Source organism: Ptychodera flava, chromosome 16 (assembly GCF_041260155.1).
Source record: "Ptychodera flava strain L36383 chromosome 16, AS_Pfla_20210202, whole genome shotgun sequence".
Classification (NCBI taxonomy): domain Eukaryota; kingdom Metazoa; phylum Hemichordata; class Enteropneusta; family Ptychoderidae; genus Ptychodera; species Ptychodera flava.
Genome location: NC_091943.1, coordinates 4,724,132 through 4,752,021, shown reverse-complemented (window position 1 = coordinate 4,752,021; position 27,890 = coordinate 4,724,132). Strand labels below are relative to the sequence as shown.

Genomic DNA, 27,890 nt, shown 5'->3' with positions numbered 1-27,890 from the left:
GTTAGATTCTATATTTCAGTCCAACCTATAGAATGTGTTGACAAACTCTACAGAGATAAATGTCAGAGGTAGGTATAAAGATTAAGATATCCTATCAAAGGGGGCAATGATCAAGTGAGGGTCTCGTCAGTTACCGGATAATTCATTCGACCGTTAAACTGACAAATAACGTAAAGGCTAATTTCTCTGGATGAAAGACAAATGGGTTCCTTTGAACCCTTTGAAAATCTCCCGTGTATATCTTTCACTTTGATTCTATTCGGTGGTGGTTCGTAAACACAGAAAGCCTGAATTACAAGTTGCAGTAGTAACGATCGTTCTCACCCAAAGCAACGGGGAAGACAATATGTGAAAGTCAAGTAGGATTTGATTGAACCATAGTCGATAAGGTTGTGATGTAAAATATTGTTTTTCCACTCACAAGGGTCGTGAAACGGGGATATATCCGCCGGCAACTTTTTCTGTGACTTTTTAAATTGCCGTTACCCTTTAAAAAGTGTTGACCTTCTTTTTACAACATACGTGTATCTGTACCCTTTCCTTGTTTCGACTAATATACCAGTGTAACCCTACTTCTGACAAAAAACATACTGACACCTTCTTACAGTATTTACATCCATGCCCTGTTACTGACATCACACCTGTCAAGTCTATAATGAAACCGTTTGTTTTGAAAAAGAATAAATAATTGTGTTCAAATGAATTACAGTTCTAATTTTTGTCTTGTCTTTTTTAGGAAGTGTGTTTATAGCAAAGACAAAAGCAACAGGATTCTTGGAGCGAATACGCCGAGCAAATTCAAAATGGCGTACCGAGGAGTTCGCTCACATATCAGCTAATCTAGAGCGTGAATGCCTTGAAGAGAAATGTAGTTATGAGGAAGCCAGTGAGGTGTTTGAAGACAACATAAAAACGGTGAGTGTTTAACCCCACACTTTTATGTATTCGCGCTTTTAAAGGGATACATGTGAAGATTAATACAGGATTGGGTCGACATTTGAAATTCAACTTTTTGGACGATAAGTTGTGTTTATCGTTCTTTTTTTTGTTACAAGTGTCCATTTAGACTCCGGCTGTGCCGTTCTCTCTGAACGTGGACGAAGTAGTACCATTTGATTCACGTGCAGATATTTCAGACAGAATGGTACGACTCAATGTTATTTCATAGACTTTTCTCCATATATTTGACTTTAGCCTTCGTTGGTCTACCGCGCGAAGATCTCTTTGACCAGTGATAGGTTAGATCGCCGGAGATAAGATGCTGACCACATATTTATCATTAATGTACATTTCTACGAAATGGAAAATATTTTTCAATGTAGATTAAATGAGGCTCAACGGGGTAACAGCGTTCTGGGAGGAAAACATTTCTGTAGTCTCTGGGAGAGTTTTGAGGTTTGGTGGAGTCTTGATAGTTCGCAATATAATTTTCATTTGTTGGGTTAAAATAACAGCTTGAAGGAAGAATACATTCCTTTATTCCATTTCCGAAACGGATGGGGTTATGGCTTGTACCAGGTATTGTAATGTTATTTACGGAAAGCAAGGGTAGTTGGTGGCAGATATAATTCCTTTCTCTAGGACATTGGAGTACAGAACGAAGAGAGTTGATTATTTTCCGCTAAGTGGCCAAGTTCATTGCGATTGTAAAGTATATAGTTTTGACATGATTGGTGTTTAACCTCTGAGAATCGTTAAGAGTTTATTGATGTTATGCAGACGACAAGCATCACCACGCCTAAGCCAATCAAAGTATTTAATTTTCAGCTTTTGGTTGATTATCTACCATTTGGAGCTGAAGTCTTTTAGTTGCGAGCATAAACCCTGGTTTTAGCCGATCGGATCGCTCGATCAGATAAATTGCATTACAATTCACCGTTGCAGCACAATATTTAATTAGTATCTACTTTACTTATTCTAGGAGGAATTCTGGGAGAAGTACACGGGTGAGTAATCATCGTTAATTGTTTTTTGAAGTCAAATACACTTAAATTGTAACTGCACACGTCATCTCTTTCTACCTTGACAGGGGTTTGTGATGATCTTCAGTCGCAATAGTGTGCAAAAGTGGCTCTTTAAACTTTTGAATATAAACGCCAAATTCGACACTTATAACTGTGTTAAACACTTTTTCAGTCTTTAATGGTCTTATTCAAAGCAAACTCTTGCAAAACTGTGAGGATATTTTGAGATTGGTTTGTTACATATTCACAACTATTTGGGCTTTAAAGCCACACTGTTAATGCTATTTGTTTAAATTACCATGTTTCGACAATATTGCTCTTTCTCTTCCTGTACATGTTCAATACAAAGGTGCACTCTGCTATTGAAGAATCTGTAGCTTTGGCGATGGCGTCTGTGAGTTTGTCTGGTTAGAATACAAAATACGTGATGAACGAACCTGACATCTTCGTTGAATAAATAACTTGACGATTCTGGTACTGCTGTGCAATCAAAAAAGTATACCCCATGGCTAGCAGAAATCACACCCACAAAGCCAATATTTTCCCCACCTCTCTTGGCTATTGTGATACTGGCAAAATGAAGAGGCGAACACCTATTGCCTTGCATTGACTAGAATAGTACTAATCAGAACGATAGCATCTTCCGACAGCCTCAGTTAACATTTGGAAACGGTCGTGAAACTTCGAATTCTGAGCACTGCGACTTGAAATTGTTAATGTCACGACATCAAATATTGAATGTAGGTGTCAAAAAGATTATTAAAGTCTTACAATAAAGACAATCAAAGCCACTTTAAAAATTATATGTATTCAATATCATTTGTTGTCTGATGTACACGATAAGGCTCAAATCTGATGAATTTCAATCCATTATGTTTGGATAGGGATTATTTATTTGTGTAATCGATCGATTTGGAGATATTACAATATTCTTTTGATATTGCTTTGTCTCTAGAATGTTAACAGCAATAATGTTCGTGCGTAGGAGAACGGAAATAAAGCCCACTGCAGGGAAGCAGGCCCGGGATTAACAGAATCAACGACCGGGCACACTGTTCTTGAACTCTAAAAAAGGCAGACGTTCAATCGCGATATCACCAGATAGTTCATTGTTGGCAGTAAATGCTTCAGTGATGACGATTTATTAAATCAAAAACTTATTACAAAAAAATGTCAAGCGAATATTTGTAAAGTGATGTAAGAGATGTGCACGTCAAAAGCTACATTGTGCCTTGCCGTAAAGAAGTGCTTGACATACAAAATAGTAGAAGTGCAAGTTATCCATCGACCACTTAAAATAACTCTCATTCCATGTTTCTGACGGTGATGTATTCTTCATCGAAGGAAGGTCAGACATGACCTTTCAGGCCCACCTCTGTAATTGACTTACTTTCATAACTGATGAACAACACAATCTGTCTATTTTGAAACGAAATGCTTTTCCGATCTCTCAATTACCCTTGCAATATTTGAAAAAGCATATATATCGCCAGGCTAAGTTTCTTCATAAACATATGAAGTGCGTAGAATGGTATATCTGTGCGTTTTAAACCCACGTGTGGGCGCAGCCCACAAATACCACGTCATGACTCTTTTCGTCTGTATGCGAATCTGTACGTTTATCCGCGACTGAAATTTAATTCGACGCATAATTAAATAAGTTCACAACGGAATCTGATGAATCTTTGACAGGTATGTCTAGATGCTGTAGGTTTCATAATTCAGACAACTTTGCATAATTAATGATTTGCACAGTAATGCAATATCCGCAGACTGAAAAAAAGTAATTTCTGTAATTAAGTCGTTTATAAAAGCTGACAGCGATTAACTTGATCAGACGCTTAAATGACATTGGTCATACATAAATTTAGTTTTGCTGAAATTTTAATGAGTCGAGCATACTAATTATTAGCTGATTTGCATTTGTAATAGATTTCTGTAATTTGGCCATATATCAAACGTGAACGCAATGATTTTAATTTGATATTCTGATATTTGAAATACATTGGCCATCCCTAGGCTTGGTTATCCTTAAATTTTGATGAATGTGATACATGATTATAAGCTCATTTGCATATTTAATGGATTTTCTTAATTTTGAAAACTGAATGTTCTCTCACCTCTGAGGTACATTCATCGTACGCATAAAGTTTGATGAATATTTGCTCATTTGCATATTTAATCAATTTGTAATAAGGCCGTACATCGAAAGTGATTGTACTGAATTTGACCTGACTTCTGAGGTACAGTGTTCATATCCTTGCCGACTGGTTGATGAGAACGGTACACTGGTTCACTGATTATAACTTTATTTGCGCATGGAATGAAAGATTGAAATCAATTCACATATCGTAACCGAGTGCCTGTAATTATTATATCATGAAACACTAATACATTGGCCACGTACAATTACTACATTTAACGCTAAACTTAATTTCTACAGACTTGCAAAACAAAAAAATATTTCATACGATGGTACCCTTGTATACATCATTAAACGACTACAGAATCCTGTGATATTTTTTTTCTTAACGTGTTCAAGTAGATGTGAGTCAACAAATTACACGACAGAAACCTTATGGGTATAGCCGTTTGAAGCACATACTTATAACTGATAGGGAACGACAGGTGATATTACTTCACACATCATGTGTTGCGTGGGGGCATCATGAGAGATTTAAATTTCTTCGATAGGACCTGGTCCGTTTGATAGTGAGCGCGTGACATCTTCATTTCTAGTCATCCGATGAGAAGCTAATCATTCTGTGACCTATCAAAGTCAAAGTCAAATATTAAAATTTTGGATTGTTGCATAGAGCGTGCTTTTTAAAACGAATGGCGTTTATGGCAAATGACGTAAGCGCAACACAGATGATGTTTTGAATTAGTTAATCTTAATCGCCTTTTAGAAGAGAGCTTATTCACATAGTACAGGACAGTTGTGGAATGCATGGTGAATTTACGTAGGAAATATTGAGCAACTTACGCTCATGCTACCCACTTTAAATATCTTCAGTTACCAATACTCTTTCTTTAAGTATATGCTTACTTTTCAGTCCATGGTATGAAAAAGAGCAATGCCACGCGGCTTCAACTTTGGTATTTAATTAATCTTGTTTAATTTAGTAATCATCTTAGAGTCATTTTGATAGGGTTAAAAACGAAGGAGGTTATAACTTCGACAAATTACCGTGTATTTCAGGTATTGTGATATCCACCATATACAATCTCATAACGTTTAATTGCAGACCTGATGACGTCATTAGTGACGTTCTCAATCGACCCATCTGAATTTAAATAAAGTATGGAGCGTGTTTCTGAATATGACGCCGCCTCAGCCAACAGCCGCGAACCATCTCCATACAAAACCCGAAGCGTTCACGCCCACGTGATGCCTACTAAATTTGGTTAAATGAAATTGGAAGAGAATGTAAATCTCATACTGAGTCAAGTCATCCTACACGCACTGAAGTGAAATGTTTAAAATATAGAATTTCTTTGGGAATTCGATTAAAATTTCAAGCCGAAATCAAGCCTTCGCGATAATCATCGAAGAATGTTTTGCTTAATTCTTCTTGTGATTAAAATGTCATTAGTTTGTTATGAAAAAATGTGTCTGTCCTGGAAACAGTTAAATATTTTTGGGTTTTTTTTGTGCAAACCAATGGACAGTATCAAAATCAGCAGGGTAATATTAACAGGCCTACTTATCAGCTGGCACACTGAGTTAAGTTATAGTGCTATAGATCCAGGTACCAGTTGCTGTGTGTAACCTCATTACTCATATTTGTTCTAAATTCACGAGAACTTTACTCTCTCAGTTATTAACCGAACGATTCTTTGATGTTTTTCCAGATCCTAATCTGTGTGATACGAATCCTTGTCACCCGGCATTCTCCACTGGCTGTGTCGATTTATTTCAAGACTTCCAATGTAATTGCAGGGCTGGTTTTACCGGCAAGCACTGTGAAATCAGTAAGTGTTCATTAAAACAAGTCATTGAATTACTTTGCTAGTCATTGAATTACTTTGCTAGTCATTGTGCTGCTTTGAGCTAGTCATTGAACTACTTTGCGCTAGTCATTGAACTAGTCATTGAAGTGCTTTGCGCTAGTCATTGAACTAGCAATTGAACTACTTTGCGCTAGTCATTGAACTAGTCATTGAACTGCTTTGTGCTAGTCATTGAACTACTTTGCGCTAGTCATTGAACTAGTCATTGAACTACTTTGCACTAGTCATTGAACTAGCCATTGAACTGCTTTGCGCTAGTCATTGAACTAGTCATTGAACCACTTTGCGCTAGTCATTGAACAAGTCATTGAATACTTTGCACTAGTGAACTAGTCATTGAACTACTTTGCGCTCGTCATTTAACTGCAACTATTCAGGAATGATCCAGGAAGACAATTGAGTATTGAAAGCATTGAGTACAAACAAGTGGACAGATGATGGAGACCATACGCTGCAAGAGTTTTATTAGGGACTATGGCTAGGTTAAACAGGATAGGATTTGGGATGGTGTTCAAATCGCAAGCATGTTTTAAAAGGAGGAATAATATTGGAAACAATACAATTTCGAGATTGTGGTCTCAAAACTCTAAAAATCAGAAGTCACCGTGCAAAGTTTGGTACTAATGAAACGAATCAAAATTTACAGACATATGAAATTCAAAATGGCCTGCATTCCTGTTTTAAGTCTACGGGAAAAATTAAATTTCGATGTTCACAAAACAATACAGTGAAAGCTTCAGTTTATTTATACTTCTACAGCTTCAACATAAGACCACACAAGCGGCAGACCAGAAAAGTACTGAAAAATTTGAGAATCCTAGTGGTTTGAATTTAAATGGTATTGATACGGGAACTATACATTTACTGTCTGAACTGAATTGAAAAGTTGCCAAAACTCTCAGCTAAGCAGTAATATCAGTCGATCACAAAGAATCAACACCGCGAAAAGTGAAAAATTGCCTGGAAGGAGGTCAGCTGTGGTCAACACACACCACGCCTTCTACCATGTACACATCACTTCTTGTCTATCTAAATAAAACATAATAAACTATATTTCAAAAGTATACAGTACTTTAAGTGATGCGTTCTGGGCATTAATGGGATGTATGTGGATGTGTTGTGTTGTTTTGACTAAACGTGACCTCCTTCTGGACATCGTTTCCATTTTCGCATAGTTGTTTTCTTTTTTTATTGCCTGAAATTTGCCGCCTAGACGATAATTACACCCGACAGTGTTGGCAACTCCTCGATCTAGACAGTGTGTCTAGTTCCCGCTTTGTCGTAGGTTCAACGCAAACCGCTGTAAAATCTGACCCCCGGGCGTATCCTCTCCTATCTTTAAGGTAGTATTCGCCTTGAAAGTGAAAGACTTAAACTTTTGCTCAAACTTTCCTCAAAGAATATTTCAACCGTTCTTTTTCAAAATCAAGAATAAAAATCGAGTCACCGTGCAAATATCGGTACTAGAGATACAAATTACCCAACATTTTCCGATATTTGAAATTCAAAATTGCCGCCGTTCATGTGTTAACTCTATAGAGAAATATAAAATTTTTCGATTTTCGAAAGATTATGAAAATTTTTCTTACACAAAGAGCTTTTAATGAGCCCCAACAAGTGGCAGATCAGAAAAGAACTGTAAAAGTTTGACAGCCCGAATATCTGTCCCCAAGGCGCGTTCTACCTTAAGTGTGCTTCAGGTTCTTAGCCTAGTGTGAGTGCGATTTTATGGACTACAGAATAGTTGAATAATTTAATTGCGATTCTAGCAGAATTAACTAGAGAAGTGAAGTGCATAATGATAAAATATAATATATCTTGTTTAGGAATATTCCTCAAAGAGATATCTTAACTACTGACATCATGTAAAGATTGCTGAAAGGGGTCTCTTTTGTATGAAAGCTTATAAATCTATGAAAGAACAGCTTAAATTTCGAAATTCATTGTAAAATAACATATTAATAAATATCAAACTGAGGTTAACGACGTCGTTCGTCGTTTGTGTATTTATATAACACATTCTTGATCGCAGTTACCAGGGCTTTAAAGGTATACAGTCACCTGTAATCTAAATATGCCCATATATGATCAAAAGGGCGTTCCTTGGTATTCAAAATGTCCGTGTGAGGGCGCTTTTTTAAAAAGCGGCCACCCGCTAAAATCTGTGATTGGTTAGATTGTCTCTTTCCATGGTAACTGTGGCAAATTTGGAACAGGTGACAATATACCTTTAAGTTAGTCACTTTTTATCTGTATTCATCCACGCTCATATCCTCCTATGATACAAATCGATCGTTTAATTCTATTATTTTTAAACACATTATGGTCTATTAACAACATTCTGCTAACAGTCCATCTGCTGTGAAACGTCTGGCTTCACAATTAAGCCTAAGGTCGACACGTTATCAGCAATGATGACAGTTCCAAACAATAGTCTACATTGCCAAGCAGGTTCCCCATCGAGTCTTCGGCAAAGGGAGATCCATTTCACAAGTCAGTAGAAGATTACGTGCTTGAGATATCACGTTCGGAGAATTCAAAGACTCAAAAACGCATCCAAGTATTTCCATCTGTCAATCCCACGGCACTGAAGTACTTACGCTCAAGTAAAAACGGGGATTTTTTAAGTAGGAAACAATGCTCGCAGTGTTTCGCTGCGTGACATAGCTATCTTCAACCGACCATGCACGCACGTCGTTGTGGAGTGTAACAATGCGTATGTCTGTACAAATTGTTGTAGGGAATCCAGAAATGCCATGATATGATTCTTTGCGCTATATTAAAAAACAAAATTAATTCGTCATTATTGCAGATGGCGAATTAAGCTTACTTTTTTCCACCCCAGTCCAAAAGTTTAAAATTAGCTTTCCTTTTGAACATGCCCTAGTTATTTCTGTGCAAGTTCGTATATTTAACGCAATATTTGATGAAACCTTCTATTATTCTCAGGTATATGCTCGTAAAGTTGCCATACCGTTATTCAACGTCATTTAACAAGCACAGAGAGGAGCCTATCCTCCGATGATTCATAGATGTAAAATTCATCATATGTATATATCTCTTCCTATCTCAGAGAGAATGCCTTATATATATATATATATATATATATATATATATATATATATATACATACATACATATCTTGTCTCTTTGCCACATTGTGATAGTTTCGAACGGTATTACCTTGCATTATCAGTAAGTGTTCAAGATTGTGATGCATTCTAAATATTTGTCTCTGAGCGATGTCCATTTTGCATTCCTCCTTGTATCGTGTCCTTCCATGCCGGATTGGAATGGTTTAGACTATGTTAGAGAATTGCGCATCTTTGATCTTATGCACCCAAGGGCATACTAAGTTCTTCAATGTAAATTACACGTATTCAATATCAAAGAACATGTATGTCTTGTCCTTGCACTTGCACGTGTCTTTGTATTTCACAGTTTGTGTCTTGTAAGCCTTAAACCTTAGGTCATCACTATGAATGTGGATATTTGTAATGGATCTCAATCTTTTTCAAATTTGATATTGGAAAATGGCCTCTCATTCTTCTTTTTATCAGACAAGGCAGTGGTTAATGTTAGCGTATTGCTATGGTGAATTAATATATTTTATTAAAGGGCTCAGAAACTGAAGCACAATCACCCAATTAAGTGATGTCCTCATCCAAATGTAAATTACTTTTTGTAAAAGTGTGATCCTTTATTAATTTTTTTCTATCATCGGTCGGACGTGTTCAATCATCGATACGCTGTGTATTTTTCACTCACATCAAGGTCAAAGGTCAAACTATGACGTAGTTTACTCGTTATTAATTTTTCACGATGGAAAGTACAGTTAGCATTTTTTCAGTAGATACAATACTGTCCAGTTGCATGGCGCGTGAACGTTGCCTTACCTTCACCAAATACAGGTCACTTCCTCACGTACAATGTACCGATATGTAAACCCATGAATATGCCAAGCGTTGTTTTTTTGTTAGCACAACTTTGATATCTTACAATAGACTTAGAAATCCTTGTTACGGAAGAAATTGAAAAAAGATTACACATGAAGATAACTCCATAGTAAACTTGCAGCGAAATTTCAAACATTTCAAAAGATTTAAGAGAACAATTGAGAGAGAGAGAGAGAGAGAGAGAGAGAGAGAGAGAGAGAGAGAGAGAGAGAGAGAGAGAGAGAGAGAGAGAGAGTCATTCTAAAATAATTCACAAATCCAATACAAAATTAACATTGCTTTTATTACAATATATGTATGGCCTTACTATCCCACGTTCATCGTCATTATCATTGGTCAGAGGAAATAGTTCAATGAATCGGCGATGGTTATCTCAGCAGACATCGTGGACCGGTTTGAAACTGATTCTATTTGCAAAAGTTACACCCTTTATGTTATTCTGTTTAAGGACTGGACAGAATTACATTTGGGAGGGCTTGGCAATCATAACGAGAGTAGTCTACACATTTAGAATATTGCTTTTAGAACCGTGACATACGCGCCTCGCCCAGTCAGCAGTTTTTGTTTTCTGCGTCGCTTCCACTGCCGTAGCTAATTATTTGTGCTACGTATCCTTCCCGTAAACAATGCTCGATCCAGGGCGCTAGATTTTCATTTGACGACGATCGCTCTATGTGTGATTCGTTATTCTCCGTTTCCGTGCAAAAATTTCGGAGGAAACAACTTTTGACGCCATAAACACAAATTTTGATATGATATACAATGGCAATAACCACGTTCGTAGACAGGTATATATTCAATTTTGATACAATTCGCTCCATTTCGCAGGTGCCTACCGGCTTGCGCTGCAATATGTCGCGCATTGTATATCGTGTATCGCTGACGGCGGCCGAGTTATTGCTTAAATATACTACCAGTGCTAAACGGGCCTCTCAACTATCGTAGAAGATTAATGCCGAGCAAAGAGCTTACTTATGACCTAATTAAATACCCGGAGATAATTAAAAGGGCAGTATGCACGTCCAGAAAATTTGCCTTTTAGAACTGCCTTCTGAAAGCATTTAGCTCGCGCTTCACCAAATCGGCGTTGTCGCTTTTTGTCGTCTGCGTCACTTCCACGTGACTGCCATAGGCAAGTATGCTTACTACGTGTCCTTGTGGTCAACAATGCTCGGTCTCGGGCGCTGACGGCGCTCAAATTTCGATTCTGCTTTTCTCCCTTTGGGGTACTAAAACTGCAGAAAAAAATATTTCTCCGGAAACAAAAAATTATATGTATATAATATGATTGACCCCTTCTAAGGCGAGTTTACACTCGGTTTCGGTACAGTGCGCTCCATATAGCACTCTCCTGGCGGCTCTGGCATACCAACCTGCGTTTGGATTGTTAATGTTATCGTTTTCATTTGTTGTACTGTGACCTGTTTGAGCTTGAGGATGCCAATACCGTGAAACACAGAATATTTAAAGAAGATGATAATATCTATGCCTTGACGTTACTCCATTTATACTTTTACGTCCTTCAGGCAAAAGGCTCACTGAGCATAACACGTTATTACACCATTTTAAAGATTCGCCTTTCATTTTTGGTATGATTGCAAATTTCTTGGCTTTATTTTGTATAGATTACGGTAATGCGTAAATATTTCACTCCGTGTTTAACATTCTAAGTGAGAACACCTCTGCACATTCGTGGATATCATTCTCGATAAGCGCCGTTTCATAATTAGTATGAGGCGGGCTGCCTTGCTTCGATCACAAACAGCTTCTGGTCCTCATTCACAGTGTCACTCAATGAGAAAACGCCCTCAGTGTTAAGAAGGAAAAACAATATCAGAGCCTGTTAAGTTCAACCAGTACATTCACTGCTAAGTTACCCTGAGAATGGAATTAAGAAAATCGTTGTTTTTGTACTTTTTGGTCAGCAAAATGCACATTATGTAAATATTCTCATATGATGATTTTGAGTAATCTTACGTCGCTGCGTACATGGTTTAAAGTGGATGCTTTGCAATCGGATATTCCACTCAATCTGATCGTGAAGTGCGCAAACACTCTGTGAAGTTAGTAAAAACATGTCTAAATTTAACGTTGACATTTCTTGATGTCAGGATTCCGGAAGGACTGTCGACTATACTGTACCATGATTGAACTTTCTGAAATACCACTTTAATAAGGCAACGGACGTGAAATACATTTCCATGCGTTTTCATTTATGGAATGTGTCACGGTTTCTCATCACAACGGGACGATATGATTTTGATTATCGGATCGCTTCTCAAAATACAAAATGATCTGTATTGTATTCGTTTCATTGATTGATAATGAGTCAGACGACATTATTACGGCATCATAACATGACTGACATGTTGTATATGTAAGCCAGAGAACGGGCATGTACAAAGACGTTTTGCCTAGAACACTAGTTACATATCGAGGAGATAAAAAATTCACCTTTTATGGTAGAATGCACTTGGGGATAGATATTTGGATACTCTCAAACTTTTACAATACATTTTTGGTCCACCACTTGTGAGGGCTCATTTTGAAGCTCACGGGTTAAATTAAGTTTTCACAGGCTTATTTTATGAAAAATAGAAAATATATTTTCCCAATGAGTTAACAGAGAAGACGGCCATTTTGAATTTCAAGTGTAGGTAAATGTTAGGTAATTTGTTTGCCAGTTACACAAATTTTCACGATAACCCCGACTTTATTCTTCGATTTTGAAAAGAATGATTGAATGTTTGGTTGAGGGAAATTTGCGTCAAATTTTTAATGTTCCATTTTCGAGGCGCGAACTACCTAAATGGTAACGATGACAACTGTAAACGTTGGACTGGGTGTCACTGAAAATAAATAAAAAGACAGCACTCAGTGTTTGTGGAAGTTGAGGAGGTCATTTTTATATTGTGGGTTCTCTTTACGGTAGAAAAGTAGACCATTATTGAATAAACTTTACAACAATAAACAATACTATTCGATAGATTGATCTGCTGAGTTCAACTTCAGGATGATTGTCTCTTACGATTGGCACGAAAAGACGTTGCTCTAGGAAATTACATTTGTCGAAATTTTCATTGCGCATGTAAAATTACATAATTTATGTCACCTCAGTATGTTGATGGCAAAATCTCAGAGATCTGATTGGTGAGACTTGAAAAGAACAGTGGTATATTGGCGATATACCACGACTGGCACACGAGCGAGCTCTCGGCGACAGCAAAAATCCTTTTTTTGACCTTCCATGCCAGAATTTCAATATGATATTAGCAACAAATTACACCCAGCGACGGTATACCAGTTCACGTCATGTATGCACTCGCCGTATATCATGTGTCGTGAACTGGTCAAAATCTCGTGGTATACCGTCGCAGGGTGTGCTTTATTGCTTAACTATAGGCCAAATAAGGAACTATGTGCCCGTGGATTTGCCAGACGTCATGAGGGCAAATCGTCTCCTGCCTTGTTTAGCTATAATGGGCTATAGTTTTTGCATCAATATTTTCGGGTTTAAACGTAAATGACAATCATATGCTTTATTTCTGTGTAAGACGAAAAGCCGTTGAAAAACTAGAACGATCTTCATCATCAAATGGCGCATTGATATATTTAAATTAATGTTATGCTGTGTACAGGTTTTATGCACAATTTTGTAAAAACAGTATTTCTGATCCAAAACATGTAATTTGATCATTACTAAATCCCGAAGTTTTCAAGTTGAAAATAGTTCTGGTTCACTTTCAGTCAAATTACTACGCGGCTCGTTACTTCACCAACAAGTTATGGAATCCTATGGAGCGCAACACGTTCATGTAATAATCCTTTTCTATCCTCTTAGAGGCAAGGATACATATGCCATATGTTTAACTTTTCGAATTATGTAACCTCCCGAAAACTTTCAAAAATTTGAATCAAAGCGCAAGTTGTCAACAACATAATTTATTAGTATATTAGCTTCTGGAAAAAGTGATTTTTAATATATGTTTGCATATGGAAGTAAGTCATACGATTCTGCACTACAAACGAAGTAACTGAAAATTTGACACATGGGGGCAGGCTGAACAATTTTCTCGATAACAGAAACGTTAAACCGTCATTCTTCACGCCATTGTTGGCGTTCCTCAAAAGGAAATAGTGGAGAGTGCTGAAAGGTGTAATGCTTGTTGGTCTGACTGTCTGGATTCCGGTGTTATTTTTGCGTATATATATATATATATATATATATATATATATATATATATATATATATATATATATATATATATATATATATACATACACACACACGCGCACACACACACACACACACACACACATATATATATATATATATATATATATATATATATATATATATGTGTGTGTGTGTGTGTGTGTGTGTGTGTGTGTGTGTATGTATCGAAGTATACAGATGTCCTCGTGGGAAATTACAGTGCTCAATGCTGAGCAGAGCGTTATAAATAAACAGATTACTTCAAGTAAAAAGTAATGAAATCTATTACTTAAGTTTCCTGCAATCCTCAAATCCTTGAAGTAATATATATATATATAAATATATATATATATATATATATATATATATATATATATATATATATATATATATATATATATTTACATACATATATATTTGTTTGTGCATGTATTTTATTTTGTTTGTTTGTTTGCTTGTTGGTTAGCTATATTCTAAACGTGATTGATGACCACATCGCAAAACACATTTTGTTACACGAATAATCAATCTGTTTTGATTTCTCATGATGTTCTTCATAACAGAAATAAATTTCTGTGAGACAGTGCAATGTCAAAACGGAGGAAGGTGTGTGGTAAGTTATTATTTTTTCAAGAATTCTATCGATGTAACATTTTCCGTCCTTTACTTCAAGTAATGAGGAACAGTTCATACCGTGATAGCTTTGCTAATGTACACCGCTACTGTAACGGTGTGGCCGTTGCCGAAACGTTTTATGATAGTTTTATCATGACATTGTAACTGACTCGTAATATTGACAATTTCGTAAAATCAAGTTTACGGAAGGTCTGGAAAATGCTCTGGAAACTTAAGTGTTTATTACACTTGATTGATGTAAGTTTAAAGTCTACTTATCTGGAAATTGTTTATTTACAAAAACTAGCTCTGTGAACTGTCTTTTAATTGATGGCTTCCAATTATTCAATACACTGGCTATATTAATCGTTTGATCATAAATATGTGATGATAACAGACAATTAGAAGAATTATATCTCTGATAATTACCTAAGAAGGCTTAGCCTTATGACAAGAATATGAGATTAATTGTAGAAATTGTGGGGTCTCATTCAAGAAAGTGTCAGAGACAACATATCAAAAATGGTCAACTGTGTCCTCTCGGAGATTCATAATTTGTCTACAAGATGAAATGGAGTAGTTTCGCTTAAGTTAACGTCTAAAAAATAACGAAATCTTGTTCTTGTGGTACATGTACCACACATGTTTACATTTTCACCATTTGAAATAGAGAGGCTTGATCATGCCTTAGAATTAAAATATTTGATTTACATTCACACAAGGAAAGTTACTTGTTTCAATATAAGCAAATTATCAGAAATACCTGTGATATTGAGACAAAAGTTTGTCCCATTAAGGAAATTTCTTTGTTCCGGGAAGTCTGACAAAATATATTTCAAACGACTCCTCATAGAAAAATTGATGCCAGATGGTCTAAGTAGAAAGACGTATTTCAAAGTTCTCTTCACATATAAATGGCGAAGGACAAATTTGAGTATCTCTCTTTAAAAGCTTTGCACATTTGTTATATAAGGTTGCATTTGAAAGCTGTTCTCCACCACGTGTCTGATGCTGGATTAGCTCATGGGCGCCCTATATTGTATTCCAAAATTAATCTTAACAAATTATGGCACAATAATTTGAATCTGGATTTGACGTCGGGGACCCATGGGACTCCTTTGTAGATTCCAATCATCGTCGTCTTCAAAGAAGTTCCATCTCGACCACTCCACAAACATTTGAAGAAATTTTGTTGTATTTGATATACAACTTTTCATGTAGTAGTTGTCATTCTAAGAAGATAGTCTGTTTGTAACATTCTTATAACCAGTAAAGACTTTTATTCTACCATAGGATACGCAAACTGGCTACCTTTGTGAGTGTCCACCCGGTACTTCTGGTCGACATTGTGAAGTTATTACTGTAAGACCTTGTGCCAGTAACCCTTGTCAACATAGAGGACGATGTACTGACAATGGATTGAAGTTTGTATGTGAATGTCCTCCAGGCTATACAGGTAACGTTGCTTAATATATTCTTATTATGCAGAAATCATTACAATTGAAGGGTCATGTCTTTGCGTTGTGTTAGATTCAAAATGTGTTATTTTCAATTCTTGTAGTCCTTGCAGTGTTATATCGACTAATGAGAAATCTTTTAGCAAGGATCATGGTTGCAAAATTTCTCTCTAAAATAATTGAAATCTATACTTCTGCCCCTATTTCCGTTCTCCATTTTCTAAATAACATTCTTGGTTTACATCATTAAAGGAGCGGTTTGTCAGATTGACATCGACGAATGTGGCTCGAATCCCTGTCAGAATGGCGCCAAGTGTTTGGTAAGTCACGTGTATGTATTAAAACTAGCCAGTAGCTCGACCCACACTAAGGCCCACGGCCGCCTCATAGCCTGGCCGCATATTTTTATAAGATAAGAAAACATTTGGCCCACTTCTATATTATATTTGAATCTTCCGCCTTTGAGTAACTTATCGACCTCGCTCTTGGCTAACTGTAAGAGCGCAACTTGGCCGAAGACCGACCAAAACCATTCACACACAATTTGGCCCGGTCTCATATTGGTGTCGACTCCGAACCCACCTGCAGATCCGAGATAAATTAAGCTGGCCTAGGCTGGCCCAAGGCCGACATTGTTTACATTATTAATTTTTTGACACCAGGGCCACCTCAAAGACGACCTAAACTGTGTAATGTGAACGTAGTATTAGTCATGACTACATCATCATCATCATCATCATCATCATCATCATCATCATCATCATCACTACTAACAAATTAAAATCATCATCATCGCATGATGCAGTCACCCTGACATCACTCATGTCAGGCAGCGTGAATGCATTTATCTGTTATTGTTTGTGCATTACTTGAATTAAATTTTACACACATGATCTGATACATGGCATATGATATATATATTTGCTCTTTCATCCACGCATGTGCAATTTGTCTTAGCTGGAAGTTTGAATAGAAAATTTATCGTCTTCAACTTTTAGCACTGATAGAAATTACGTCACTGAATCTTAGGCAAGGTAAAAGCGGTACTCTGCGACTGTCCAGTAAGCGTGTATCTGTAAACCTAATGACATGTGTAAATTCTTCTATCGAAAAAAGATAACCAAAATAATGTCCAAAGACAGCGACTTGTTCCGGAAAATTTTTACTTTATTCGGATCTATATTTACAAGGATGATACAAATAGTTGTATGACAGTTTGTTGTTTGTCGTACATATATCAGGAACTGAAGAGTTTCGCTGAAATTTCCATTTCAGCAAAATTTCATTATGATGGAATGTGTTCGAAAGACGTAGTTAGTTCTGTGTAGGTTAGTACATTGAAACGACAACTGTTTGACTGTCTTTCTAACCTACATTTGTTTTAAATCAGACAGTATTGGCAAACTTATATTTGAATCCTCACTATTACTGGGGACAGCTTGTAAGCTATCACTTTGTTGTACTACCGTGACACAAAGGACTGGTATATATTATTGTCTTATGAGAATCATCAAGAAATGTCTCCTTTGGTTTTATGTAGCAGCCATATTACGATGAATGTGAAATCATTTGGATTAAATAAAGCCCCACCTCATCCTCAAAATGACATCTCTCAAACAAATTCAAGTCAATTTTCCTCCGGAACAATTATCCACTCATGCAGTCAGTCAATCCCTTTATACTCTGTATACTGAAGGGTTGTGAGTTAAGAATTTTATATTGTATCTGTAATTATTAGGACCGTGTCAACGGCTATCATTGCCAGTGTCCTCCGGGATATGTTGGTCGATTTTGTGAATTCGTCAGGCCGTGTGCCAGTAGCCCGTGTCAAAATGGTGGACGATGCTTGGAAGATGGAGAAGATCTCGTGTGCCAGTGCGTTCCAGGATTTGATGGTATGATGATTTCAAGACATTGTGAATTAAAATATATATGATGACTTGTCACCGTTGGGTATTAGTTTACCTTTCGCAAATGTAAACAAATCAAACAGAAATATATAGGCTGTGATATGTTTGAATTTTTAGCTTGTAGTTGCCATAGCTATAGTGTACTGAAAAAATCATGTAGAAATGTTAAAGTATTTGAGCTGCAACTTTTTGCATTTTTTCATGATTTTACTTTAAATGAAATAAATTCTTTTAAATGCAATTACTATATGGAGGGTGTATAAGTATAATTAACCACGGAACGGAACTATACATGCAATTCAATAATATATTGTTTCCCCAATCAATTGTGGCCGCATGCAAACAGCAATGAACACGGTGTATATATCCCTTGAAATCTTCCTTGGACCGGTGTGCTGTCTCCATTGGAATACCTAGCACAGTCAGAATCTAATTAACTTTTGATGTAGTATTATCTCATGTCCTTGCATAATGCCAGTTTTTGAAGATAGCAAGAATTCTGTAATAAAAGAAAAACTTTAAATTTCTTGCCTATTCCGTTGCCAAGAGATGTCATCGTGTAAAATAAGGAATCAGTTTATTTTAGTGGGTAAAATTCATACAATATATTTGTAGTTTAGTCTCAGCAAATAATTACAAGAGTTGTACCCCGTGGGCCTGTTTTTTAAGATTGGTACTTACGATTTTTCCTCGCTGATAGTCATACATAAGATTATTACTATTGTATTGACAAGTTAAGTAGCGTTATTATTTAATTTCGTCAAATCTCTTTCCTCTATCAGGTGTATTTTGTCAGACCAACATCAACGAATGCGGGTCTGATCCGTGTCAAAATGGCGGTCGCTGCATAGTAAGTATCTCATCCTAATTAATGATAATTCATTCTCAGTATTGAGAAGAGATCAAAGAGAGCATCTACCATGCAACTTTTTCTGTAAACATCAGAAATTGTAATGCTAATGTCAAGAAAATTCCCCGTAAAGACGGGGTCCTTTGGGACAATGTTTTATCGCTGCAAGTAATATTTTGTGAATGTGGTGGTGCAATTTAGCGGCAGACGCGTCTTTGAGCTCCAGATTTCAAATTGTCAAGGCAGTCACTATACATAAGTTGTAAAGGACATTAAACTGAACAGATATGTAGTAAACCCTATTAGAAGTTGATTTATGAGGGCGCAATGAACATCTAAATGGCAGATGAACATCCATCAACAGACACGTATGCCACTTAGCTCGACATCCGGGATCCGAGGGCTTCATTTCAATACTTGTTTTATTACATATTTCAGGATTTGATTGACGGATATCAATGCCAGTGTCCAAGGGAATATACTGGTAAATTTTGTGAAGTTATCGCCATCAAACCATGTGAAAACAATCCATGTCAAAATGGCGGGCTGTGCATTGAAGATGGAATACGATTTACTTGTCGATGTACACCAGGATTTTCCGGTAATGTTATGCATTATAAAATAATTATATATTGAATTAAAAGTACTTTGTACTGCAATTAAAAGGTGCTACATTGAAGGTGAACTCTAACATCTAGATAATTAAAAAAACTTTATCAAAATATTTAGTTTAGCATCATTTCGCTTTTTATCCAACAGGTAATGTGTGTCAATACAATATTAATGAATGTTCATCCAATCCGTGCTTGAATGGTGGCCTTTGTGTGGTAAGTTTTATAACTTTTCAAGTCCGAGTTCCACTCATTATTATGAATCAGCATCGGAAACCTGCTTACATATCTTATCTGTAGCGTCTTACTCTCTTGTCACTCCTTGTTATGCAGGAGATTTTGCTCCTTGGTATGCAGGGGGTAATTATGCATATGTTTCAGAAGCATTAACGAAAGTTTATTTCTATTATTGTGTTTGCAACGTCTTATGGTGTGTTTCAGACTGCCGTTTTTCCGTATGTTTGTTATTTTTAATTTAGGATCTGGTAGATGGATATAGGTGTGACTGCATAGAAAGGTACACAGGTGATCACTGTGAAATTTTACCCGTGAGGCCGTGCGCCAGTAGTCCATGTCGATATGGTGGGCGATGTATCGAAAACGAGGCAGGTTTCAGCTGTCAGTGCATTCCGGGATTTACAGGTATGATTTTCCCTCTATCATCATACTATTTGTGACTCGCTGATATTCAAAATAGAAGAACTGCAATTACAACGAACATTTAAACAGTTACCATAAAAATTATTTTATGATCTTTAAGTTCAAAGACATTCCATTTCGTCTACAGGGACGGTTTGTGACACTAACATTGATGAGTGTGCATCTAGTCCTTGTCAAAATGGAGGACAATGTGTGGTAAGTTTCTGTTTCTTTGGTTTGGTTGAGCTGCTTAATTCAATGACAATAGTTAATAGCATGCTCATCGCTCATGTACATATATATGCATTAAATCTTTATTATTTATAATTCTCAACGAGTCTCTAAATGAAAGAGCCAGGAATAAACTACCAGCCCTATGAGATTGAATATTATTTCATCAAAAGAGTCGTACATGCCGACTTTGAGAAACCGATAGAAGCTTGTTTATTTAATAAACACTATCGCATAAATAAAATTCTTGCCAACGTTTCTGTCAAACATTTGGTAAATTTATTTGTTACGAAAACAGAAAAAAATTCAGCGGCTCGGCTATGATGAGTCGTTAGATACACCAATAAGCAATTTTGTTACACCAATTATTTTTTTGCCTTTTTTTTTTTGTTTTTCGCTCATTTTCAGGACATGTACGATGGTTATAGATGTGAATGTATTGGCAGGTACAAGGGGGTACACTGTGAAATCTTACCCGTCAGGCCTTGCGCCAGTACACCGTGTCAAAATGGCGGACGGTGTATTGAAAACGAGGCAGATTTCACGTGTCAGTGCGAACCTGGATTTGAAGGTAAACATGTTTCTTTTACATATCATTCATATCATGTCATTGACTGTGACTCCATGCTAAATTAAGCTTAATATTTTCAACCAAATAATTCTACCAAATAATGGCTTTCACATTATCCTTTGAGAACCAACAGAGTCAATGATAGTTGTGAAGAATGCTATCTTATGATTTTCTTCACAAGGTGGAAGACCCTCTTTCCTAGAAAGAATTCCGCCACATATCCCATCTTTCCCTATTTAAGAGACAGAAAGCTTTGGTCTGCAAAATAGGAATGACCAAGGTGAAACAGAAAAAAACTGGTCTTCTGTTTTTAACCTAAACATAATTCGCATATTTAATTCAGTCTGCAACTGGTACATCGTCTCGGTTTATACCTTGAGTTGCGCTTTCTACTTTATTCACTGTTTTGATTTTCTTAGCCTGGCGCTTTTGCAATTGCCAATTATCTACAATTTTCTGTGCAATTTTGCCATTTTCAGGTTATGAGACACTTTTTCACTTCGTTTGTCATAGTTTCTGTCTCTTTCCTTCTTTCTTTTAAAATCATCTTCCACTTTATTATAGCTTATTATCATAAACACAACTCCTGCACATTATTTTCAAGAACCGTTTGATTTCACACGATGTGCCACTTTCTCAATTTTTTCTTGAGATAAAATTTAGCTTGTCCCATATTTGGGCCATCTTACTGCAATATCACAGCTTTTGTCGACACATTATTTGAAAATTAATGTCTTACTTGAAGTGTCACCTGATAATTATCTTATCATTTATTATTCGTCAGGGGATGTCTGCCAAATTGACATTGATGAGTGTGCATCTAATCCATGTCAGCATGATGGCCAGTGTAGGGTACGTAGTCTAGATAAAATATTTAGCTTTTGCAAAGCACATTTTAACTATTCTTAGTACAATGTAAAGTTAGAACAAAAGTGTTTAATAAAATCTTTGCTCACTTCCGAGATTACTGTATTTGTCCAATACATGAAAATCTCACATAACATTAAAATAAATAGGAATTAAGAGAATTCTTTGACGACTGCACAGCATAAAGTCTTTTTCCCTATTTACAAAACCATTTTCAGAAAACAGGACTTAAAGTAAACGAAAATACTCGTAAATATAAGATGATGAAAATATATCCGATTACAATTTTGATGATATAAAAATCATATCAGCATGAAAATCTTAATTTGTTACAATATTGTACATCCATATGATATCTTGGATTTAATTTTGTAGAGAGCTACTAAGAGGTTTTTATGACGTCACCTGTTTATGTTCCATGATTTAGGATATGATAAATGGCTACCGATGTCAATGCGGTGACGCGTATTCCGGTATCAACTGTGCGTCTTTGAAGGTCCGTCCATGTGTCAGCCGCCCGTGTCAAAATGGAGGACAGTGTTCTGATGACTACGTTACTTTCACGTGTACTTGCTTGCCAGGCTTTGAAGGTGAGGATCAACACTTCATATTTAAAAAGAAACTGCAATACTGAATGTTTTTAAAAACCAATCTGTTTATAGTGTAGCACTGAAACTAGTAGGGAAAATATCTATGATTTTAATGTGTTCGTACATGTGAAAGTTTTAAAAACGTGAAACAAGAGTGAAGTCTTTAGTTTTTTATGGCAAAGCATGGTATAACTACACTGCAGGCAAAAAAAAAGCGCTGACACCAAACCAAAATGGCTGAAGAGAAAGAGAAAATTCTTTGGGGGCATGATCAGTGACTGCATGAACAGTATATATGTGACTGTGATTGATAAAACTATAAAACTGACCTTATAAAACTGAGGGAAAGAAAAAAAAAAAAGTACAATTCGCGTCGCCGCACCATTTTTTAAGGAAAGACATGACCAGAAACATTTCTCTTTTTTTGCCACAAATATAAGACGATTGGAACTACATTTAATTTGGAAGAATAGGATATTGTAGTAATGATGGTTTAATCAGCAAATTTAAGCTCATCTACTTTTCTTTTTTTGCAATTCACTTGTTTTTATGGGTAATTTGTAATATTGCAACTTTCACTAGTAGGGCACCTGGCACTTTTAATAAATTTGAGAATAATTAAAAGATACTATTCTCCAAAATAAGTGCCAATAGTGTAATATTGTACCACTATGACCATAGTTATTTCAGATACCATCGTTCCTGGCAGTCAAATTCAACAATTCTTCGCTCAGCAACGTCTGGGTATATAGACTCACCGATTTGCCGATTATATTAAGTATTTTCCTCATTGAAAGTGAAAAACGTGAACCAGGAAATGCACCTGTTCAAAAACACATGTTGATCATATAGCGGCCAATCATATTGCTAAATCATTCACCGTACTTACAATTGAAACGTTAACTCTCATCCCTACAGGTGATGTCTGTCAGATTGATATCAACGAGTGTCTGTCCAGTCCTTGCCTAAATAAAGGAGCTTGCATAGATCGAGTCGGTGAATATGAGTGTGTATGTCAGAAGGACTACTATGGCGTCAATTGTGAAAATATGGTAGACTACTGTCAGCGAGACCCGTGTGAAAATGGTAAATATCAACTACAATTGAATCTCACAGATTGAAAGATTCAATCGTTTGAGGGCGCTCAGCGACTTCAGGCCTAAATGCAGGGAAAATGTCACCGAGCGCCTGGTCAGAAGCAGGTCGAAATCTCTGCTCGGTTCAGGTGCTGTACGATAAAAGTTCCAAACAAGCGTTCTGCTTTTAGAACCTATGATTTCTTGTATGTCCATTAAATGCCCATATAAAGCTGGAACGCTTTGTAATTTGTAGACATTAAAATTGTTTGGATTCTACCATCAAAGGGAACAGCCTGTTAACTTATTGCATTACAATTTGTGACAAAATAGGCCATTGATTTTGACTTTATTTTAGATTTCCAGAGCAATTAAAAAGATGTCGAATTAAAAGGAACCAGGGAAGGCGATATCAAAAGAGAAATGATTGGTACCATATGTTCAATTGATAAAGAAGTTCTCCGATGAAGTTCAAAACAATGATTGTCAATGAAATAGTTCCCGCCTTTTGTTTAACTGCCGTTGTAGGATACATTGAATGCATATCCCATACATGCATTTTGATAATCAACCCCGCTCTCGGTAATCAATTCATCGTTGTTTGCAAAACCTATGATTACAATTTGTGACAAAATCGGCCGAAAAATCAATGATTTTGACTTTATTTTAGATTTCTAGATGTCTTTCTCACTGTAGTTAATTATTGCTTTTTGGTTTGATTTCTTTTGTCAGGTGGAACTTGCATACCGACCAGGTCTGTAGATTTGTTGTTTGTTTGTATCTGTCCTCTTGGCTATACGGGAGATACGTGTCAAATCATTGCTGATCCGTGTGTCACAGAACCATGTGAAAATGGCGGATTCTGTCTGTCACGTGGTGACCGATACTATTGCCAATGCCCTGACGGTAGGTGATACATATCAAAATCTTACTAGAGGAAAACTAAATCTTCGATCACTTTCACTTTCAGATCATCATTGTTTAGAGTAGAACAACCATAGCTTCAGACAGACCAATATTTGTGTTGTTTTTGTTGTTGTTGTTGTTGTCTAGCTTTTGAAGGCGTTCACTGCGAGAATGATGTAGATGAATGCCAGAATAATCCGTGTCGAAATGGTGGTCTCTGTGAAAACAATTTTGGAGGCTACACATGTCAGTGCCCGCCAGGTTTGGGAGGTGAGTATTATGACATCCTATCATGTTTCTTACACTGCATGAATAATTTTTGTGATATTAGGAATTAGGAACAGAACATCGCTCTTCTAAGCCAGATCACAGACATTTTTCTCGAGGGTCTATGGCCAGACACTTCATTATCATGAAAAGAGAATAATGCTGAAATTCTAGTGCCTTTACAATACTTTACACGACAGAAGTTTACAGAATATATTTATCTGAACAATCACTATTTCATAAACATTAAATGCAATAGAATTTTTCGGTGTGTATATTGTATATCGCGTCGCGTGTTTAGATCATCAAGCATTTCATAGTTTTGCGTCACATATCACAACGTCTTTTCTATGGACAAGTATTTTCCGATGTCAATTTCTGCCGACAGGTTTGAGATGTGAAACCAACATTCAGGAGTGCCAGTCGGATCCTTGTCAAAATGGCGGTACTTGCAGAGATGGCTTCAACCGTTATGACTGTGCCTGCCCGCCCGGTTACTATGGCAACAACTGTGAACTCAACACCGATGAATGCCTTTCAAATCCATGTCAGAATGGTAAGTAAAACTAAAAACGGAAAGAATTTACTGTTTATAAAAATATCCAGATACTCATCATTTAAAACATTTCGTGAGATAAAGATAACGAAAATGTCGTGTAAGTCTAACGATATAAGTGTTTGAAACAACAGAATATGACAAGCTTTTAGTCACTTTTATGTGGAAATTGCTACCTCCCGTTATTCTTGACATCAGAACCGAGTCCGATTAACTGTACGCAAAAGTTACATGTTGATCTATATTTTAGATTCTTCAAGAGAAATTGTGAATTCTTTGTGCTATTTTCAGGAAGACAAACGGGATGTCCACACATTTCATTTATAAGTTACTTAATTATTGACGGGACAGTTTACATTGTTTTCGTTGACTGTGTGTCACATGTTCCACACTCAGGTGCAACATGTATAGATGGCATCGCCACCGTTACGTGTAGGTGTAGGCCTGGGTTTGAGGGCGCTGTCTGTGAAATCACGCAATTTTGCTTCGGCGATCCCTGTCTGAACGGTGGTACCTGTATTGAGCTTGAAGACTCCTATATTTGCCAATGCCCACAAGGTATGGATATCGTTTACTAATTATTAAGGAAAGTAGTGTTAAAGAAATCAGTATTTCAGAATAGATTTGTTCCAATCCATCTACAAAGGAGAAGCTTATCTAAACATGATTTTTACTTTTAAGTCTGCACCATCTCATGGCCTGTCATTTCTATTCCTATAGCAGTTTTTCACTTTGGCAAATCGCATTAGCATTCTCCAGTATTACCTTTCGGTATCATGATTGATTGCGTTAAGACAGAATGCCCTGGTTACACAATTAATCCAATTTGTTCACAACACTAAGCCCACTTGACCTGTTTTGTTGTTGTTGTTGTTGTTGTTGTTGTTGTTGTTGTTGTTGTTATTATTTTCTTCACAATCGCTGGGAGTGATAACGATACGACCCTTACTTCCAACGTGCCGAAACATAGAGGTCGACGTACTAGAATATTTTAAATGTGCACAATTTGCAAGAGTGGAGTACGTTGGTAAAGACTGAACTTCTCATGAAGGCAATTGTTCATTTTAACAGTGACTTAAACTATTTCATTGGCGTATTTGTAACTTTAGGTTACACTGGCAGACGATGTGAAGCGGACATTAATGAATGTCAAAGTAGTCCATGTCTGAATCGTGGACGGTGTTTCGATCAACTCAACGAATATACATGTATATGTGCCCCTGGTTTTGACGGTAAGTAGCTTCTTTCGTTCACATTGCCATGTTTCGAGAACAAGACACACTTTGAATATATCTCGCCCATTCTGCTGATAACGACAGGTGTGTTTTTTGAGTTCTATAAATTAAAGATATATACTTACTCGAACTTCCAAAAAATGTAATTTTTCTTGCTAACTCTGTTTATCCTTAGTCCTTCATTCAGAAGCAGTTCGTGATTTCACGGAGCTAATGCAAACTTTACAGAATTAAAATACTGTGATTTATTTGTTCAATCGACTAATATTTTTTACATTTTGACAAATCTCACGTGAATTATCATGTGATATTCATCTATGTTTTGTCACTTTAAAAAATGACACCATAAACCTGTACAGGTACACGGACTTTGCAGACACCTATCTTCAGGATGGATGGACATTTCCCCGGAGTTATAAATCTGACAGGCGATTAGTAGACATATGCTACTTGTATTCTATATTGAAATTATAATACATTTAAAACATTTTTGTTTGATTTAGGAATCCACTGCGAAATTAACCTGGATGAATGCAGTTCAAGCCCCTGTCAAAATGGCGGAACATGTCGAGATGGACACAACCGTTACGACTGCGACTGTCTACCGGGTTTTGCCGGACCTGACTGTGAGATTTACATCGATGAATGTTCATCACATCCTTGCAGACATGGTGAGCTTGCGGTACTGATATTGTTTTAGGTGACCAATGCGACAAGGTACCGCAGCGCTGTATACCAAGTCACATGACCCGCAACGCTTGCAGTAAATCCAAACCTTTCTTTGACGGTTGGGATTCATTAAGTTGAACAGGTCGATACGCAACGCTCAGCAGCTCCTTGGCATGCGTTGATAAAGTTTAAATTCCTGATATCTTTACGTATACTTGATCGATATCTTCATCCGGTCACAAAGTTCTTTGATTACTTCTTGTATATTCGCTCTACGCAAATGTACATCAACACTTTTTGAACGATGTTTGCCAAATCATGGCCTTATACACCAAAGTTTCTCCCAAACCGTCTTTTTATTACGTTTTCTTTCGTACAGAATCGGTATGTGAAGACGCTGTCAATTCAGTTGTATGTCGATGCCGACCTGGTTTTAGTGGCGACTTCTGTGAACTGAAAGATGTCTGTTACGGTGACCCGTGTAAGAATGGTGCTCAATGTTACAGGTACAAGGAAAGCTACGCTTGCGAATGTCTGCCGGGTAAGTTTGCCTTTCAGATTCCACAACACAGTGATTATTATAATAAATCTAGCGTTCACACTTTGACAGATGGTATGTTTGACCACAGTCCCTCCACGTGGGTGGAGGGACTGTGCTTTGACAACGCTCTTTGGCCGCGCCTCTCACAA

At 36.8% G+C, this 27,890-nt stretch overlaps 1 protein-coding gene across 1 annotated transcript in view; it reads left to right on the top strand.

Annotated features, from left to right (window-relative positions):
* LOC139152585 (protein crumbs-like) overlaps positions 1–27,890 on the top strand; it is an 82,712-nt gene that overhangs the window by 32,841 nt on the left and 21,981 nt on the right. Inside the window, exons 4-26 of the mRNA XM_070725818.1 lie at positions 737–915; positions 1,922–1,946; positions 5,820–5,939; positions 14,714–14,763; positions 16,059–16,221; positions 16,475–16,542; positions 17,961–18,117; positions 18,915–18,982; positions 19,421–19,583; positions 19,742–19,809; positions 20,073–20,235; positions 20,381–20,448; positions 20,872–21,034; positions 21,819–21,886; positions 22,329–22,491; positions 23,410–23,577; positions 24,300–24,473; positions 24,621–24,743; positions 25,129–25,296; positions 25,693–25,854; positions 26,406–26,528; positions 27,035–27,202; positions 27,580–27,741. Coding sequence (XP_070581919.1) covers positions 737–915; positions 1,922–1,946; positions 5,820–5,939; positions 14,714–14,763; positions 16,059–16,221; positions 16,475–16,542; positions 17,961–18,117; positions 18,915–18,982; positions 19,421–19,583; positions 19,742–19,809; positions 20,073–20,235; positions 20,381–20,448; positions 20,872–21,034; positions 21,819–21,886; positions 22,329–22,491; positions 23,410–23,577; positions 24,300–24,473; positions 24,621–24,743; positions 25,129–25,296; positions 25,693–25,854; positions 26,406–26,528; positions 27,035–27,202; positions 27,580–27,741 — 2,934 coding nt within the window. The remainder of the gene's footprint in view (positions 1–736; positions 916–1,921; positions 1,947–5,819; positions 5,940–14,713; positions 14,764–16,058; positions 16,222–16,474; positions 16,543–17,960; positions 18,118–18,914; positions 18,983–19,420; positions 19,584–19,741; positions 19,810–20,072; positions 20,236–20,380; positions 20,449–20,871; positions 21,035–21,818; positions 21,887–22,328; positions 22,492–23,409; positions 23,578–24,299; positions 24,474–24,620; positions 24,744–25,128; positions 25,297–25,692; positions 25,855–26,405; positions 26,529–27,034; positions 27,203–27,579; positions 27,742–27,890) is intronic.